Source organism: Xiphias gladius, chromosome 1 (genome assembly GCF_016859285.1).
Source record: "Xiphias gladius isolate SHS-SW01 ecotype Sanya breed wild chromosome 1, ASM1685928v1, whole genome shotgun sequence".
Classification (NCBI taxonomy): domain Eukaryota; kingdom Metazoa; phylum Chordata; class Actinopteri; order Istiophoriformes; family Xiphiidae; genus Xiphias; species Xiphias gladius.
The window spans coordinates 17,471,949-17,487,737 of NC_053400.1; the positions used below are offsets into that span (position 1 = coordinate 17,471,949).

At 41.3% G+C, this 15,789-nt stretch overlaps 2 protein-coding genes across 3 annotated transcripts; one reads left to right on the top strand and one right to left on the bottom strand.

Moving 5' to 3' along the window:
- Nucleotides 1-213: 213 nt before the first annotated feature.
- foxf1 (forkhead box F1) lies at nt 214-4,087 on the top strand. The gene is made up of 2 exons (XM_040136253.1): nt 214-1,489; nt 2,765-4,087. The coding sequence occupies exons 1-2, from the start codon at nt 511-513 to the stop codon at nt 2,926-2,928; spliced, it is 1,143 nt and encodes a 380-aa protein (XP_039992187.1). The 5' UTR covers nt 214-510; the 3' UTR covers nt 2,929-4,087.
- A 2,324-nt stretch (nt 4,088-6,411) lies between these two features.
- Nucleotides 6,412-15,058, bottom strand: mthfsd (methenyltetrahydrofolate synthetase domain containing). 2 transcript variants are annotated; one of them, XM_040133986.1, is made up of 8 exons: nt 14,659-15,058; nt 14,399-14,502; nt 13,441-13,554; nt 12,988-13,101; nt 12,775-12,865; nt 11,509-11,621; nt 10,997-11,122; nt 6,412-8,757 (listed from the first exon to the last, which is right to left on the bottom strand). In XM_040133986.1, the coding sequence occupies exons 1-8, from the start codon at nt 14,684-14,686 to the stop codon at nt 8,020-8,022; spliced, it is 1,428 nt and encodes a 475-aa protein (XP_039989920.1). In that variant the 5' UTR covers nt 14,687-15,058; the 3' UTR covers nt 6,412-8,019. The 2 variants fall into 2 exon arrangements, with proteins under 2 accessions (XP_039989920.1, XP_039989912.1); XM_040133978.1 differs by lacking the exon at nt 13,441-13,554 and adding an exon at nt 13,624-13,737 and having other exon boundaries at nt 14,659-15,055.
- Nucleotides 15,059-15,789: the final 731 nt, after the last annotated feature.

Consider the following 15,789-nt stretch of genomic DNA (forward strand, 5'->3'; position numbering starts at 1 on the left):
TATTACAGGGTATAGGGGACATATATTCCCTATTTCAATGTAAGGAACGGGGGGGGAAAAATCCCTGAAAAGTGAACGCACACAGATGTGCATGCTTACAGCCCACCACTGGAGTAGGAGGGAACTGGGCGGGTCCCAACATTAGGATGGCCAAGACATCCAGCTTCCAATGCGCTGATGGCAACAGATAAGTAAAAAGTGAGCTCCTCGGACGCACGACAACACAGCAACTGAAGTGGAAAGTGGCTCCTGTTCTGCTCCTCATCCCATTTCGGACGCTGCGTACGAGGCGGTCCGGCTTCAGACTGCTGCACGGCTGAATCGACAGAGTTAAGAAGACAGTCTCGCCTTCGGCTTGTGCGTTAAGTTTGCCTACGTTTGACTTTTTTTTTTTTTTTTTTTTTTTCTCGACTCTTTATGCCAGCGAACTAGCATCCAACTTCCCAGTGTTTATAGGTGGAAGGTGGAAAGTAACCATTTATTTACCATCTCGAAGACTTCATTTTACTAATGACGGCAGAGGTCCAGCAGCCCCCAGCTCAGACTCCTGCCCAGAGCAGCCCGATGTCTGCTCCGGAGAAGCCGCACGGACAGACGGCGGTGATGGAAACCGCCTCCTCCACAACGAAGACCAAAAAGACAAACGCAGGGATCCGTCGACCAGAGAAACCCCCGTATTCTTACATAGCTTTAATAGTCATGGCTATCCAGAGTTCTCCAACTAAGCGCCTGACGCTCAGTGAAATATACCAGTTCCTGCAGAGTCGCTTCCCGTTTTTCAGAGGCTCGTACCAGGGATGGAAGAACTCCGTGCGTCACAACTTGTCCCTGAACGAATGCTTCATTAAACTGCCCAAGGGCCTCGGCCGGCCGGGCAAGGGCCACTACTGGACTATCGACCCGGCTAGTGAGTTTATGTTCGAGGAAGGCTCATTCAGAAGGAGACCCAGGGGTTTTAGGCGCAAGTGCCAGGCGCTGAAGCCCATGTACAGCATGATGAACGGCCTGGGATTCAACCACATCCCCGAGTCCTACAACTTCCAGGGGAGCGGCGGGGGGCTATCCTGTCCGCCCAACAGCTTGTCTCTGGACAGTGGGATTGGGATGATGAATGGACACTTGGCAGGTAACATGGAGGGGATGGGTCTGTCCGGGCACTCCATGTCACACTTGTCAACCAACAGTGGACATTCCTACATGGGAAGTTGTACAGGATCCACTGGGAGTGACTATCCCCATCACGACAATTCCGCCTCCCCTCTGCTCACCAGCGGGGGAGTCATGGAGCCTCACCCCGTCTACTCGAGCTCAGCCTCGGCGTGGGCTCCAGCCCCCACGGCCTCGTTGAACAACGGGGCTTCCTACATTAAGCAGCAGCCCCTGTCTCCTTGTAACCCAGGGGCGAACCCGCTGCAGCCAAGCTTGCCCACGCATTCCCTAGACCAACCTTACCTGCACCAGAACGGGCACAGTACCACAGATTTACAAGGTAGGCTCAATACTACTATTTCACCTCGAATTCCACAGACCTGTAAAAAGGTTGCGTAAAACTGCAGCTGATTGTGTAAAAGGAAACTTGTGGGGAAACGTTGAAATCAGAGGGACACAATTGAAGCAGGGATATTTCATTCCCCCTTATACCGAACCATTAAATGAGCCTATTGGATAGTTTAATCAATATTTTTACATATGGTCAAGCCTTTTCGTTCACAGATTTGTGTGGTCCTACGCCAACGTGGGCCTAATGGAAATAGTGAGCAGCCCCAGAGTTCATTGGCGTTTTTGAATTGCGCTGTATTTATTTTGCAATCAGCAAACACGGGCTTATCTCTACTGGTCAAAACGGAAGGCGCATTCAAATTAAAACCATTAAGGAAAATTATGCATCTGAGAGAAACCGCGCGTTTTCTCCCACGAAAATTAAGCGTCCTCGCTGCCCTGTTCCCAGTTTAACAGAATACAACACTCCTCCAAATAAAAGCCACACATCAGGAATTTCAAACTCGCTCGGTTTTAGTTTCTGGAAGTGGTAAGAAAAAGAAAAAAAAAAAAAGAGAGAGAGAGAGACAGAGGCACGAGAGGGCAGGGACGATTGAGAGCCGTGCCAATCTCCGGGCAAGAAAAACAAGCGCGGTCAGGTCCAGCCTGCCTTGCCCCGAGGCCCTCGGTCCTCCGGGACTGGCGTGCTAGAGGGCCACTGTCAATTAGCCCCGCGAGCCCGCCTCCCCCTTTCACAATCTTAATCGTGCTTTCTAAATGGAATTCCGGTCTAATGGTTAAAGCTCTAAATCTACAAATGAAATATAAACTTTATGCTAAAATATAAATACTAAAGTATGCTAGACAAGTATGAAAAACACGAGTGTGGGTTTGGGTATTTACTCCATTTAAGATATTAATACTACTACTACTCTATTATTATTATTATTATTATTATTATTATTATTATTAATATTATTGTTATTGTTGTTGTTATTAAAATCAAGGTCAAGGCTATGGCTACTCTACAAGGAAATGTCTAATATCATTGGCTAATTGACAATAATTAACAGTTAAAGCCTACAGAGAGTATTTGTAAAAAATAATAATAATAAAATCATTTTAAGTATATTTTTGTCCTATTCTTCCAGAAGTTCAAACAACAATCTTAGAAACTGAGAATAAATATTGTAAACCTTAGACAAAGTCTCAGTCAACCTACTTGTGAGCTTCCACATCCTCGCCGTTTTTAACCCATGTTTTTTTTAAAACACCGTTGTTGCAGGTATTCCTCGGTACCATTCCCAGTCTCCCAGCATGTGTGACCGAAAGGAGTTCGTCTTCTCGTTCAACGCCATGACGTCCTCGGCGATGCACTCACCGGGCAGCAGCTCGTACTACCACCACCAACAGGTCTCCTACCAGGACATCAAGCCCTGCGTCATGTGATGCCCCCCGCGGACGATCCGCAGACCGGAGGACGGCGTCGCGGACCCGGGCCGGTGCGGCAGAGTGAACTGAGACGAGAACGAACGAGTAAATAACCACTGAGACGCGTGGCGGCGTGCCCCGGCCCTGGAGAGTGCCCTCTGCTTCAAGTAGACCCGGACTACTTTTCTGTACGGTTTTTACACAGCGACAAAAGACACGGAGACAGGCCAATCACAAAGCAACCACCTAATAATAATATATAATAATAAAAACTTTTTCATGCCGTCAACATCGACCAGCGGGGTAAAGACTGGGCGTATGAAACCCTGCTGCTGTTTGGTACTTAGTCCTGCAGAGCGGATGACTACCACTTCACACCTTTGTTCATGTTTATTCTTCTTGTTAAAGTAGGCCAATGTAAAAATGCACACTCTCGTTTTCTCCGTCTGAAGTTTGTTCTCTTCTTTTCTTTGACAAATTAGACTGAGGCTCTTTTTTTTTTCTCTCTATCTTTTTGTTTTTTTGGACATACATACCAGCGTTGAATTTGAAATGAACAATTATGGACATTACACATATACTGTAGGTCCATATATACTGTGTAAAAAAAAACGATGAAGGCACTTTTTGAATAGCCTATAAGCGCAACTTTTTATTTATTCTGTAGGCCTACATATTTTAATTTCAGGCGAATTGGCCAAGGAGGTATATGCTTTATTGGCAATATTTGTCAGAACGCTTATTATTTGTTTTAAAATGAAAATTGAGAATATATTGTAAGCACTGTTATGTCGTTTGTGTTAGATATATGTAGACCATTACTTTCAGCACTGTATACTTATATATTGTTAGGAAAAGTAGCGAGGGTCCACCAGTGAGGGCTAATCTTAAAGGCTATATTACAACAAATCATTTGTAAGAAATAAAATATATCTGTTGGGCTGTTTGAGCCTGAATCCACAAAAACCAGACATATTTCGATTTAATCACACACTTATAATCTCTGGCAATTTTTTTTTTTTTTGGGAGGGGGGGCGTTGCAAACATATATGCCACTAAAACTGAAAATCTCTGTAGATTTCAAGACAGTGATCGTTACAACACAATCAACCCAAAATTAGCAGTATTTCAAGAGTGAGTCAATTTGTGCCCTTACTGAAAAAAAAAACCAAAACAATATTTATAATAATTCAGCAGGTTTCTTACATAAATGTGTAAACTTGTAATCGATTAATCAATCTAAGTAAAAAGGTGGGGAGACTGAGTTGATGTGGGTCTGATCTCGACATGTCTGGCGATAACTCAAGACAGAAATTTAAAGAACAATACGCACGTAAGGTTCACCCGATTATTACAGCAGTGCTACAGAACCATGTCACAGGAAAATCACGGCGGTGTCCGTAGAATATACTTGAGACCATGGCTGAAGCCGGAGCCTGACAGTTCAACCAATCAGCGGAGCCGCCTGTTGTTTTCACCTGGCAGGAGCAGGTCCCGTCTGTTACGGTGAACTGGTATTATATCAACAAATCGGATTTTCCACAAAACAACTGTTAGCTGATGTATATTTAAAATACATGGTTCGAAAAGATAATTACTACACGCCTTCAACGCGTACGAGTATGAGCGGCAGTTAAGGCGCAACAAACCAGGGGCAGAGATCTCTCTCACGTTTGGTTACGGGGTGAAAACCTGGTTGTTGTGCAGTTGTTTTCCTCAAACGCATTTTGTCCAAAGAATATTTATGCATAGTACCCTGGTGGAAATATAATAAATTCTGCTGATCTAAATTAATCCTTTACTTCATGTAATGAATTGTTCAGGGGTCTCCAACATGCATCAACTTTTGAGAATCTGCACCAAGAAGGGGCTTTGAGGAAATAAAAACCTCTAACTAATAACTTATGAAAAGGGGGAAAAAAAGTGTAATAGGTTTTACATAAAATATGAAGGTAGGCTACGCAGGCAAAGCCCCTTGTTTCTCCTCTTAAAATCACTTTTTAAATATTACAGAAATATCCACTACAACATGTACAGCAAAGGCACAGGAATAAGATGCAATTTAACATGCACACTTATGATGAATAAGTGAATCCGTGAATGTCTTGTCCCGCCATGGAAATATTAAACACTATTTATCAAAATATAACTTATGGGCACATGAGCCCATTTTCCTAAACACTCTTTACCAGATTCCTTATGGTTTGTTGATTATGGCAGTTGCAAAATTCATAATTGTTAGTTTTACCATCTTAAAGTGTACGACTTACTGCATATAGTTTAAGGCTAATGCAGGTAATATTAATTTGACTGGGCACAATTTTTTTTTTTTTTTTTTTAAAGTCTAGATATCTTTTAGAATTTGAATTCTCTTAAGTTTCAGAGAAGTCTGTGAAGTCAGTGTTGAAAACCAAAAAAACAGTTGCTCCCAATGCTATAAAAAAAAAAAAAAAAAAAAAAAAAAAAAAATGGCAGGCAGCAATATATTTTGTAAGTGAATTTTATTTTAAGATGTGTCCTTTTTAATTTTATTTTGCAAGTCATGCTGTTGAGGTTTGTGTGCAGACATATCTTCACATCATACTGTTTTGATAATCGTGTAGCTTTGCAACCTCACAACACTGACCACTAACTGAACCCCAGTAAAATGAGCATGCCATTGAGCACAGGGGTAGCAGGCTCAACAGCAGTGGAACGGCACATTAACACACTGATGACATTTGCCGAGGTTTAGTGCTCTGGCGGAGCTGAGGGAGAGAGCTGGGGATCCACAGCTGTTCCCTGGCCAGGCCTGGATGAAAGCTCCATAAAAAGCCTGAAGCCTGCCCTGTGCAGACAGACATACTGTGTGCCTGTGTCTCAATACAATCAAGGCTTCAGAGAAAACAGGACACTTCTCCAGCACTACAGACGGACACAAGAGTGACTATTTAGCAGGTAATGTGCAGAAACACAAAGATATAACAAAAACATTACAGGTACAAGATACAGGTCACCGGGCCCTAAAGTCTGGATAAGTCATTTGCATACCTGAGATACCGTATTTCTAAATTAACCTGTTGTTCTCTCTGAAAACCAACAGTCATAATGCAGACAGAGCTGCTTTCAAAAAAAGGCAAAACTTAAATGTCACCCTTGCTGCATGATGTGTGTAACCCAATAAGAAAGCAACAATCTTGTAACATTTGCCTACAGTCATTCCTCCAAGTCTTGTCAAAATTTCATCAGTGGTCTGAGACATCATGTTTACATTTAACATCTGACCTTAAATCACTGCCATGTCAGTAGAAAAATCTGTGTTATTTTGTATGATAGTTTGAGGTGGTAACAGGCTTTGTTACAACTGATCTTACAGTTAAGGAATTTCTTTTTTCTAAAATTGCAGTCTGATCTCCAAAAAGGGAAGAACAGTGATTCAGCATCCCTTAAATATTTCTCAAAATCAAACTGAGATAGTGCACAATTCTTTGTTTTAAAAGAAAGACACTAAGACTGAACAGGTACAGTCAAACGCTTTAGTACAGAATGTTACTGTCCACTGTGATACAAACAGATGCATAAAGACTATTAACAGGTCATTCAGGCATCTCTTATTCATTAAATGGTGATGCTGGCACCATACACAAACTAATCTAGCCATACAGAATGCTATGAATAAGTCATTGTTATCAATAAAAGGCACAAAATATCACTGCTTGTCTACTTCCACCATACTGAAAAATAACTAGGCAAGCATAGAAAACAAGAAGAAAGCCTGAGAAAGACTGAGCTTCAAAAAGGCTATACAATCCTCCAAATGTGTTTTTAAATAAAATAGGTTTAGTGTTTATAATCTGCATACCGATTGATAATCAACTGTTTCAGGATCGTCACAATTATATAATGGCTATTTAAATGCATAATATTGCTGTGGTCTGTTATCAAAATAGAAGTTTGTTTTAAGTGTTACTAGTATGTTCAAGTTCTCAAAATTTGGTTGAAACTGGACAATAAGTCCAGGATTTATGGCAATTTATGTCAAATGGACCACATCTATTTGGCAATGAAACAGAAGAGAAAACAACAGTGCTTATAAAATGGTTCAAATGTACCAGATTTGGTGAGGATTGGATGGGATTTGTAGGAGAAGTGGTCAGAACATGTGTTTAGCAAAAACAAAAAATTCAGAATTGTGGAAAATCTTTGCGGTCAAACATTATGGCATATCTGGATACATAAACGTTAGACCCATGAATTTTCAATTATACTAGCATACCTCATGGGGCAGGAATTATCAGCATTGTATAATATGTGTAAATGGCCACATGGTGGCGCTACCTGAAAGAAAAACTAACCAGTTCTTACGCCCATGGCCTCGGGTAAATGTTTTTTGAGATAACTAAAAAGCAGGCAGGTCTGACAACATGTCCTTCTTGGAGGAGGTAATACTGATCGCTGGTTGTGGAAATAAAATGTACCGAACACTGGTATGTTCAACGAAGAGACTGTCTACATAGTCTGTGGTTTTAAACAGAAAAAAAATGTAGTCTATTTCCTAAAAATCACTCAAAGAAGCACCTTCAAGGGATGAAGGCCCTCGGGACACGCAGACCTTAAAGTGTGTGTGAATTAAACAGGCCAAATAGGCGTATTGTGAAATGGTATTAACAAAATATTTTTCTAGTGAAATGCTTTATGATGGTGCGATTCAGCAGTATTTTTAGTTATTGCTGTTGAGTCATCTAACTGAGATCCTCCAATAATAAATCAAAAACTAGAACGGCACTCAGTAGAGCGCATACCTCTGCCAGTACAAAAAACTGAGGAAAATGTTGAAAAACGCCCTATCTCGCACCGTAAAGGGAAGTGTTAAAAAAAATTCCTGGATCAGCACCCGAATGAAGTGGGTTCTTCCCTGGTCCATGCCCCATCCCACCAACTAGTTTGGTGCAAATCAGTTCGGGGCGATTCATTTGCGTAGTCCTGCTGACAGATAAACAAACCAACAAACAGACACGGGTTGAAAACATAATCTCCTTGGCAGAGGTAAATATTTTTAAAAAGTCTTCTTAAGGCATCTAAGGTTGCTCCATAATTAATATTTCTTGGGCTGTGTATTGCCTATTGCTATTACTGGTCAGTCTTTTCAGCTGTGTCACCCTTGATAACTGGTGATGCTGATGCTGATGGTCTCTGTCTCCTATTGGACTGTCCAGACCTTTTGCCTCCCCGTTGGCTCTTGGCCAGCTCAGCCTGCAGGCTGTAACCATTCAGATTGAGACCCTGCAGGGCCTCCAGGGCCTGCTCTGCAGCCTGAGGGTCACTGTAGTCAAGGAAGGCCCTGTGTTGAGCTCCCTGCCAGGTGAGCCTCAGCGGAGCGGCCTCCCTCTCTCTTAGGGCAGTTTTCAGCTCGCTAACACGCAGCCCAGCAGGGATTCCCCCCAGGTAAACTGTGGTCACACTCAGAGGGAGCTTACGTTTAGACATGACTTCACTTTCCCTTTCCTCTGGGCCCTTCTCCTGCATGTTCCCTCCACTTTTTCCCTTTCTTTTCTCGTCGATTTCTCCCTCATTAACCTCCCTGCCATCTCCTCTGCTTTCTTTCCTCACTCTAGCTGTGCGCAGCCTGGCTTTCTGTTCTCCCTCTGCTCTTTTCTCCTGTTTGGAGTCCTGTGTGGATTCTCCCTCAGCATCCTGCTGCATGTTCTGCCTTGGCCTCCGTCGGGTTTGGCTTTTGGGTTGACTGGTCTGCACACCAGGTTTTGCTGCAGCAGGCACCGCCCCCAGTGTTACATCCTTTCCAGCCTGTTCCTCCAGAGCACGCAGCTTCTTCAGGATGGGAATCTTCTGCAGCTTTTCTGTGTCGAGCTGAAGACACAAAACTGGACAGGCTCAGTTAAGCTGAAGGGGGGTGGGGTGGGGTGTCACACACAGCAAAAAAAATGCCCTGCTCAGAGCCAATGCAGCATACCTATGAGTTAAACTAATAAAGCAAAGCTTGACAAATTAAGTGTTATTATTCTATCCTGCTCACCACCCATGCAACAGTAATAACCTTCTTTATAGCAGCAGGACATTTAATTTCCCAAGCAGTTAAAAATAAAGACTTTTCTTGATTTGTTGGGTCTTCAAGTGTCTTGGCAGCCTTTGATGCTGACCAGTCCGGTAAAGGATATACGGCGCTATTGTTTTTACACTGGCCTGTTTGACCCGTCATTCCCCTGCCCCTGGAGAGCCAAGCTGGCTGGGTAGAGGAGCCTTTGATGATCAGACATGGCCATCCTGCCTGTGAGGTTACTGGGTCCTGTTTACTTACATGCCTGTCTTAAGGAAACCCAGGGGTTGCACACAAACTCTCCACATGATAAGAATAATACCTCCAGCATGTCTAATTAAAGACAAATTATCATGTGGAAAAACACATAACATCCATCTGCCAGTGTCAGTAAATCAGAGGCAGCGTAAGGTCCAGGCTCTCGTTTAAATATAGAGAGAAGAAGTACGATTTTAGATGTATAATCACACAGTTAATTTTTTGTTTTGTTTTGTTGGCTGTTTTTCTCCAGACTCTTTTGTTTTTGATAGCTGGTTGTTTGTATATCTTGGGAGTACATTATATATATGCGCTTTAAGTACTGTATATAAAAACTAAAATTCTAACTCATATTACTATTGCTGCTACTACTGATTAAAAAAGTGAACCAAAAATGAAACAAAAGGCGTAATAAGTTGATAATTATTAGTACAAACAAATGAAATGCACACAGAACCAGGATGGACATAGGAGTCCTCTGATGAGGTGTGGTGTCCTTACATGTCCATTAGAGGGCAGTGTCTCTAAAGAAAGGAGCTAAACATTTTGATAGTAGCATCGATCCACAAGCCTACTCTTTAAGTTTATGGGAGGGTCATAATGATGTGTGCTCGCAATCAGATCAGAAGACACCTGAACCTTTACAGGACAGGTGGCTTGGAGGAGTAGGCGAGAAAAACTGATCTAGACTATTAAACATTTGCTCGATAAACAAAACAATCCAGTGTTTGTAATAGGTTTTCTTTTCAGGGGAATAGCTTTTTTTTTTTTTTACTGTTCAACACAAAGTTTATACATTTTAACATCACAGACTTAATCAAATTGTGTTGTATGTTTTCCCATAAAACAGTAATAACATAACATCTTAGTTTGTAACAAGTCTGACTGTCTAAAATGTAGTAGAGCATTTTAATAGAAACAACAGAGGCAAGGGCTTTTTTCACCGCAGATATTGTATCTGGTCAAGCACAGGTGTCACCAATGACATTAAGGACGGCTCAGTGTGACAGTGAGTCAACATGCACAACACCAGGACTCTGAAACTAAAGCATCTAAGTGGAATCCAGCCAACATTAATTTTATTGTCTACACCTGTGATTTTCCTCCTGTGACATATCAAAATGTCTTCTGTGGAAAAGGCCGTTAGCGCCTCTATCATTTCTACAGTTTTATTTGGCAATTCTGCTTCCGTCCGCCTGATGTTGAACTGCCGTGCTCTTAAATTAGCACCATGGTTAAGGTTTTAAGATTGATTTAATTTTATGTGGTTTTTCCGTGTCTCATCAAGTTACATAAGTTGAACTAATATATTTATTTATTGTACATTTCATGCATTATTTATCATTATAAAACAGCCTGCTGTTTTCATAGTGTTATACATTCAATTAATGCAATTATTACAATTGATCCACATTATAAGAAGAACACACTGAATGACTGGATCACTGACAGCATGCCTTTAACTTTATGAAAGGAAATTCCTTGAAATTAATACTTTTTTCCCTTACTTTCATGCTTTTTTCAATTCAACTTTTTTTTTTGTTATGCTTTTAGACATTTTATGATTTAATTGGATAGATCCAGTGGAGAAATGACAGGAAGTAACAGGGGAGAGAGAGAGAATGACATGCAACAAAGGTCCCTGGCCAGACGCATACCAGGGATGCTGTGGTCTTAACTGTTTGGAGACTTAACTCCCAGGTCACTATGGCGCGCCTTTGAATCAACTTCACTATGAAATAACTGTATTGTGAACTTACAGTCGCACAGCAAAGAAAAGTTATTTAAATGTACCTTAGTCCAGATGATTCCCTGTGGCTTGGGTAACTGACAGTTTGTTTTAATAACTCTGGTGGGTGTGAGGATGTAGTCCACAGTCAGGTCATGGTTTTCTATTAGCTCCTCTGGAATGTCCACCACCTGAAAGGCACAAATATCCAAATTAGCCCCGAAACAACAGTTGATGTGTTCCATTAAACCTTTATAACAATTTTAAGAATTAAGAGAGAAGGAGACAATTAGTTTAAATCATATTTTCTAGTTATAAATATTAAACTTCTAAAATATGAGTCTACTCACATCTGTGTAAGCTGAAGACTTGTTTTTTTACCGTTTTCACCATTTTCAATGCTGTGGTGTTAATCTTTAGTCTTTATTTGATAAAGTGACTCAAACTGCACATACTGTAGCTTTAATCAAATAATAATTTCACCGGTACTTGACAAAAAGAGAAAAAAAAACAAAAAAACAACCGAGTTCCACGAAACAATTGGTTTGTTCAGTAAGTTCCACCTACACAAACTAACCTGGCAGTCATGGACAACAGTAACCACCACAGTTGACTCATTCACAGCTTGCATTGAAGCCATCATGCCATACTCCATGTCAGCAAAGCCCTCTCCTTTTCCAATGCGAAGGCCTACAAGAGGAGGGAGAAGCCATGAAAACATCTTATAGGCAGGTTTTTATTGGCATTATTATTTGATAAAGAGAATAGCAGTCTACACCTAATCTTTTGGGTGGCATTTTCACTAGGCCAGTATCACAGACTCACTTAATGTGTATAAAGCTGAAATAACCAACATCTGCCTTACATTCAACATTTTGAAAAATATGGCAAAAACAGAGGATTTTAATTTAAAACACTGTACTGAATTATAACACACTGACTTACATGTTGAGGGCAGCTGTAGTAATGTTTTCAATTTACAAAAATAACTTAATTAAATTTAGTCTGATGGGAACACGGATGAACCCTGTGCAACAAACCCTTTATGAGCACAATGTGGCCTTGTACACATACAGCCATTTGAAAATGTATGCACTATGGTAAACATGTCTGTTTCACTGCAGCACTGCATCAGTCATCTCAAGCATTTTGAAAATGAGGATCCAAATGCAGTGGTAAATGATGGGAGAATTTATATGGAGGGCAGAACACTGCAGAACCCACAAGGAGCAGAATGGATCTGATTACGCACATCTGCCCCCATTTCTCATTTCTGTTGCTCTTCAAATCTCTCTGACAGGATGTCCTGGTGCCACAATGATGACAACACAGTATTTAAAATGACTGAAGACCTTTGTCATACGACTCGTCCCTTCAGTTTCCTTTCATTTTCGACACAACCCTCATAGCTTATACAGTAATTTTCTTATCTTCAAAGTACTAGTTTCACAGAGTCAACATCTAATAACAGACTACGAATCTTGGGTCAGTGTCATATTTTGCAGCACCTCGACACTGTGATGCTCATTACTTTCAATTAAATAGGTAAGTATTCGAGGGAATAAATTACTGATGATTTTGCTTCTCACAGTCTTACCAATCATTAGTACTTAAACTAAAATAATTTCAAATGGTGAAAGCACTCACATCACTATTGAGCTGCCATATTTATAAAACACCATGAAGTTCCATACATAAATAGATAGATTGTTCGGCATATGTTTGTTCTAACTGATCACCTGTTAGAAGGGCAAATTTGCAGTATCTTTAGGCTCCCTGTATTTAACTGAATTCGTGTGTTGAGGTGGTGATTCATTGATGGAAATGCCAACTAAACAGTCACCTTTCCCTGACACCGCCACAGAGCCAACCACCACCAGGTCTACCTTCACTTTTGCATCCAGCCCAACAGGCACACTAAAGTCTTTCACTCCCTGAAGGAGGAGGACAGAAGACAGGAAGAGAAAAAAATAGGAATAGGTTAAATGTTTGGAATTATGAATCATAACGAAATTCTGGTTGAAAATGAAAATGTGTTAAATCATAAAGTTCAAACCTGAGAGGAAGAGCATATACGTAGCTGTTCTTTGCTTGCCCCCTGGGGAGGAGTAATCTTATTGAAAAGACCAGTACGAAGACGAGGAGTTGGGACCAATAAAGATTTCCGTGCCTGCAAGGATTATCCCAAAAATAATTCACCAGATATCTGCAGTTATTAAACATGACTTCTGATTAATACTGGACTGGAAGAAATTCAGTGACTGGTGGTGAAAATGAGTAGATTCAAATTCAGCAGATGCAAAGTACTGATGTGCCTTATATGTCACGTTAAAATGTTAACCACAGGATTTTCTAACACAATTTCTAATTTAAACCCCTGCATGTAGGTCAAATTTGCATGGTTACAAAACACATAAGACAGAGGAAAAGGCACTCTGTAATACAGCCTGAGGCACTGTGGTATTTGGGTTTTTTTTTTTTTTTTTTCCCCCCCACAGTGCAGTGCTACCTGTAGCACTGCCAGCCGGGCACCCTCCAAAGGTTTATCAGGATCCACCTTCACCTCAGGTGTCTGGGTGAACTCCTGCAGCTCAGACACCCTGGCACAGGCTGTGAAAGCCCCCTGGTTGAGAGGAGAGGAGGGCACAAGGGCTGATGATAGGTTTTTCTTTCATTTTCAGAGTTAACTTACTTCCAGAGTGACAAAGCGTGCCTGTTGCTGGGGTCTGTCTGGGTTTACTTTGACTGTCTGGCTGGACTTGAACTCCTGCAGGTCTGTAAGCCTGTTGCATGCTTGAATTGCACCCTGGCCATTAAGCAGAAAGTAAAAGAGATGCATAGACGGATAGACAGGATAGCCATTAATCATTCAGAATTCAAGAGAATCAGTCAAGAGCTGCTGAGCATACCCTGTTATTAATTTACGTAGCTGTTTAGGAAAAAAATACTTTCAAATATATTTGTTTGAATTATAAAATTAAGCTCTGTAAAGCTGTCATATTTTGCTTAATGCAAAAGCATAATATTAAAATGGACCATCTGATTTCTTCTTTTTATTTTAAAGTATCAATCAAGTCCACCATAAACTGTACTCACACAATAGCCTTTACTATAGAATTTCACATATTACTGTTCTCTAAGCCTAGTTTTCTACTCTGTCTTATTATAATAAGCTCTGTGTGTTAAATGTCTGTTTTATTATCTCGTTTGTTCTCATATTTATAATATATACTATCATTACTTTTATTTTCAAGTTTACACGTGGCCACCATGCAGATGGCAGTTGTCCGAGCGAGTGGACCAGTCTAAAATCTGAATGAATGACAAAACAAACAACTGATAAGAGCCTTAGTGACAGCCTCCAACAATGTTAATATTAATGCCACTGTATATTTTGAGTTGACAGTTTAGTTGCCAGTGTAACTGAACTGTTATTCTTCTCCTTCAGTTAACCTGGTTTCACCTGCCTTGAAATTTGGGATCCTGTTGTGAACAGGCCTCGGGAAGTTGGCCAGGTTATTTTCCTCGATGTAGTCCCACACTTTCTGACGAATGTCCCATTTGGACGCCCCTGAGGAGAAAAAGAGAAAACGGAGCAGGTTTTATAACAAATTCTGGGTGAGAGGCAGGAGGAAGCAACATCAGCGAGACGCTGCCAACATTTGCACCGGCATGTGTCGACAATCATTTTGAACGAAAGAACCGACGACGCGAACATTTAACCTACCAGGACTTATTTTTATAACAGGCTGCATTGTCTTATTAGTGATACGAACGAGTCTCTTCTACGCCACTCTGCTGCACGAAGTAAAGTACCACACGTGAGCTATGTAACATAATACCGAGGCAACAGCTGCTTGTCAATGTTTATGAATGCTACGGCGGCTCGGCGAGGCCACTTTTAACAAAACGCGAAACCGACGGCGGCTCGTTGTAAGTGTCTCGCGTAACTGCAAGAGAACCACTGTTTAACTTCAAGGTCCTGCTCCTTCCTCTTATGCTTCTAGGCTATAGGCAGGATGACAGAAGCGGTACTATTTATCTGGAACCAACTTTTGATATTCTTCTGAAGCAGATCTGTAACAGTCATATCTGGTATTATGCTGGTCGAACTGGTTTCAAACCTAGGTATGGGTGCAAGGTTTTGGGTTCACTACAGGCAGCCATATGCAGCTAGTGATGGCATTACAGTGAATGCCATGGGGAAGTTCAAGACAGGGTCGTACGGGGCACTCCTGCGGGGGCTGATGCAAATATTTTAGGTGCCCAGCCAAATGGATTTGCATTAGTCCACAGCAGAGACTTTTATAGCTGGAATGTGAGGACAGGCCGTGTCCCTGGTGAAGCGGCACCAATTCAGCGTCTGCTGTAGAGTACAAACCGGCAGGATGCGGTTGTAGCTCGATGCGGGCCTAATGGCAGCTGGTGGTCTTGAATGGCACTATAATTGTTGGTACAATGTTATCAGTGCTGACAGTGTGGTCTTGCAGGGGGCACAAAGGGAAAGGAATATTTATATATTTATACATGTAAATGTGGGTGCAGAAAAAGTGAAGATGCATGCGTCGCATGACTGCCGATGAACAGAAAATTTGTGGGATGTAATGAAAGCTAAATGGCCTACTGTAAAGATGAGGGGAAATCAGACCGGGCTCCAAAGAGCATCAGTGGAGTAGATACAGTAGCCATAATATGATAGTATTACTGTAATGTATAGTTCGAAAATTTAATGAAGAAATGGTTGCCAAAGGTGTCCTGAGAAAAATCATTTCAAATCTGGGTTCCCATCCATTATGTCTTTTGTCATTTACTCATTATAAGGGGTTATTGTTTTATAAGCTTCTCAACGGCAATCCTC

Coding starts and splice junctions, on each gene's coding strand:
- mthfsd (XM_040133986.1), bottom strand. CDS start 14,686: ATGCAGCCTGTTATAAAAATAAGTCCTG. Junction 13,555..14,398: donor ACAGGATCCCAAATTTCAAG/GCAGGTGAAACC, acceptor CCTCTCAACCAG/GGGGCTTTCACAGCCTGTGC. Junction 8,758..10,996: donor AGGGAATCATCTGGACTAAG/GTACATTTAAAT, acceptor TTGTGTCTTCAG/CTCGACACAGAAAAGCTGCA.
- foxf1 (XM_040136253.1), top strand. CDS start 511: ATGACGGCAGAGGTCCAGCAGCCCCCAGCTCAGACTCCTGCCCAGAGC. Junction 1,490..2,764: donor CAGTACCACAGATTTACAAG/GTAGGCTCAATA, acceptor CCGTTGTTGCAG/GTATTCCTCGGTACCATTCC.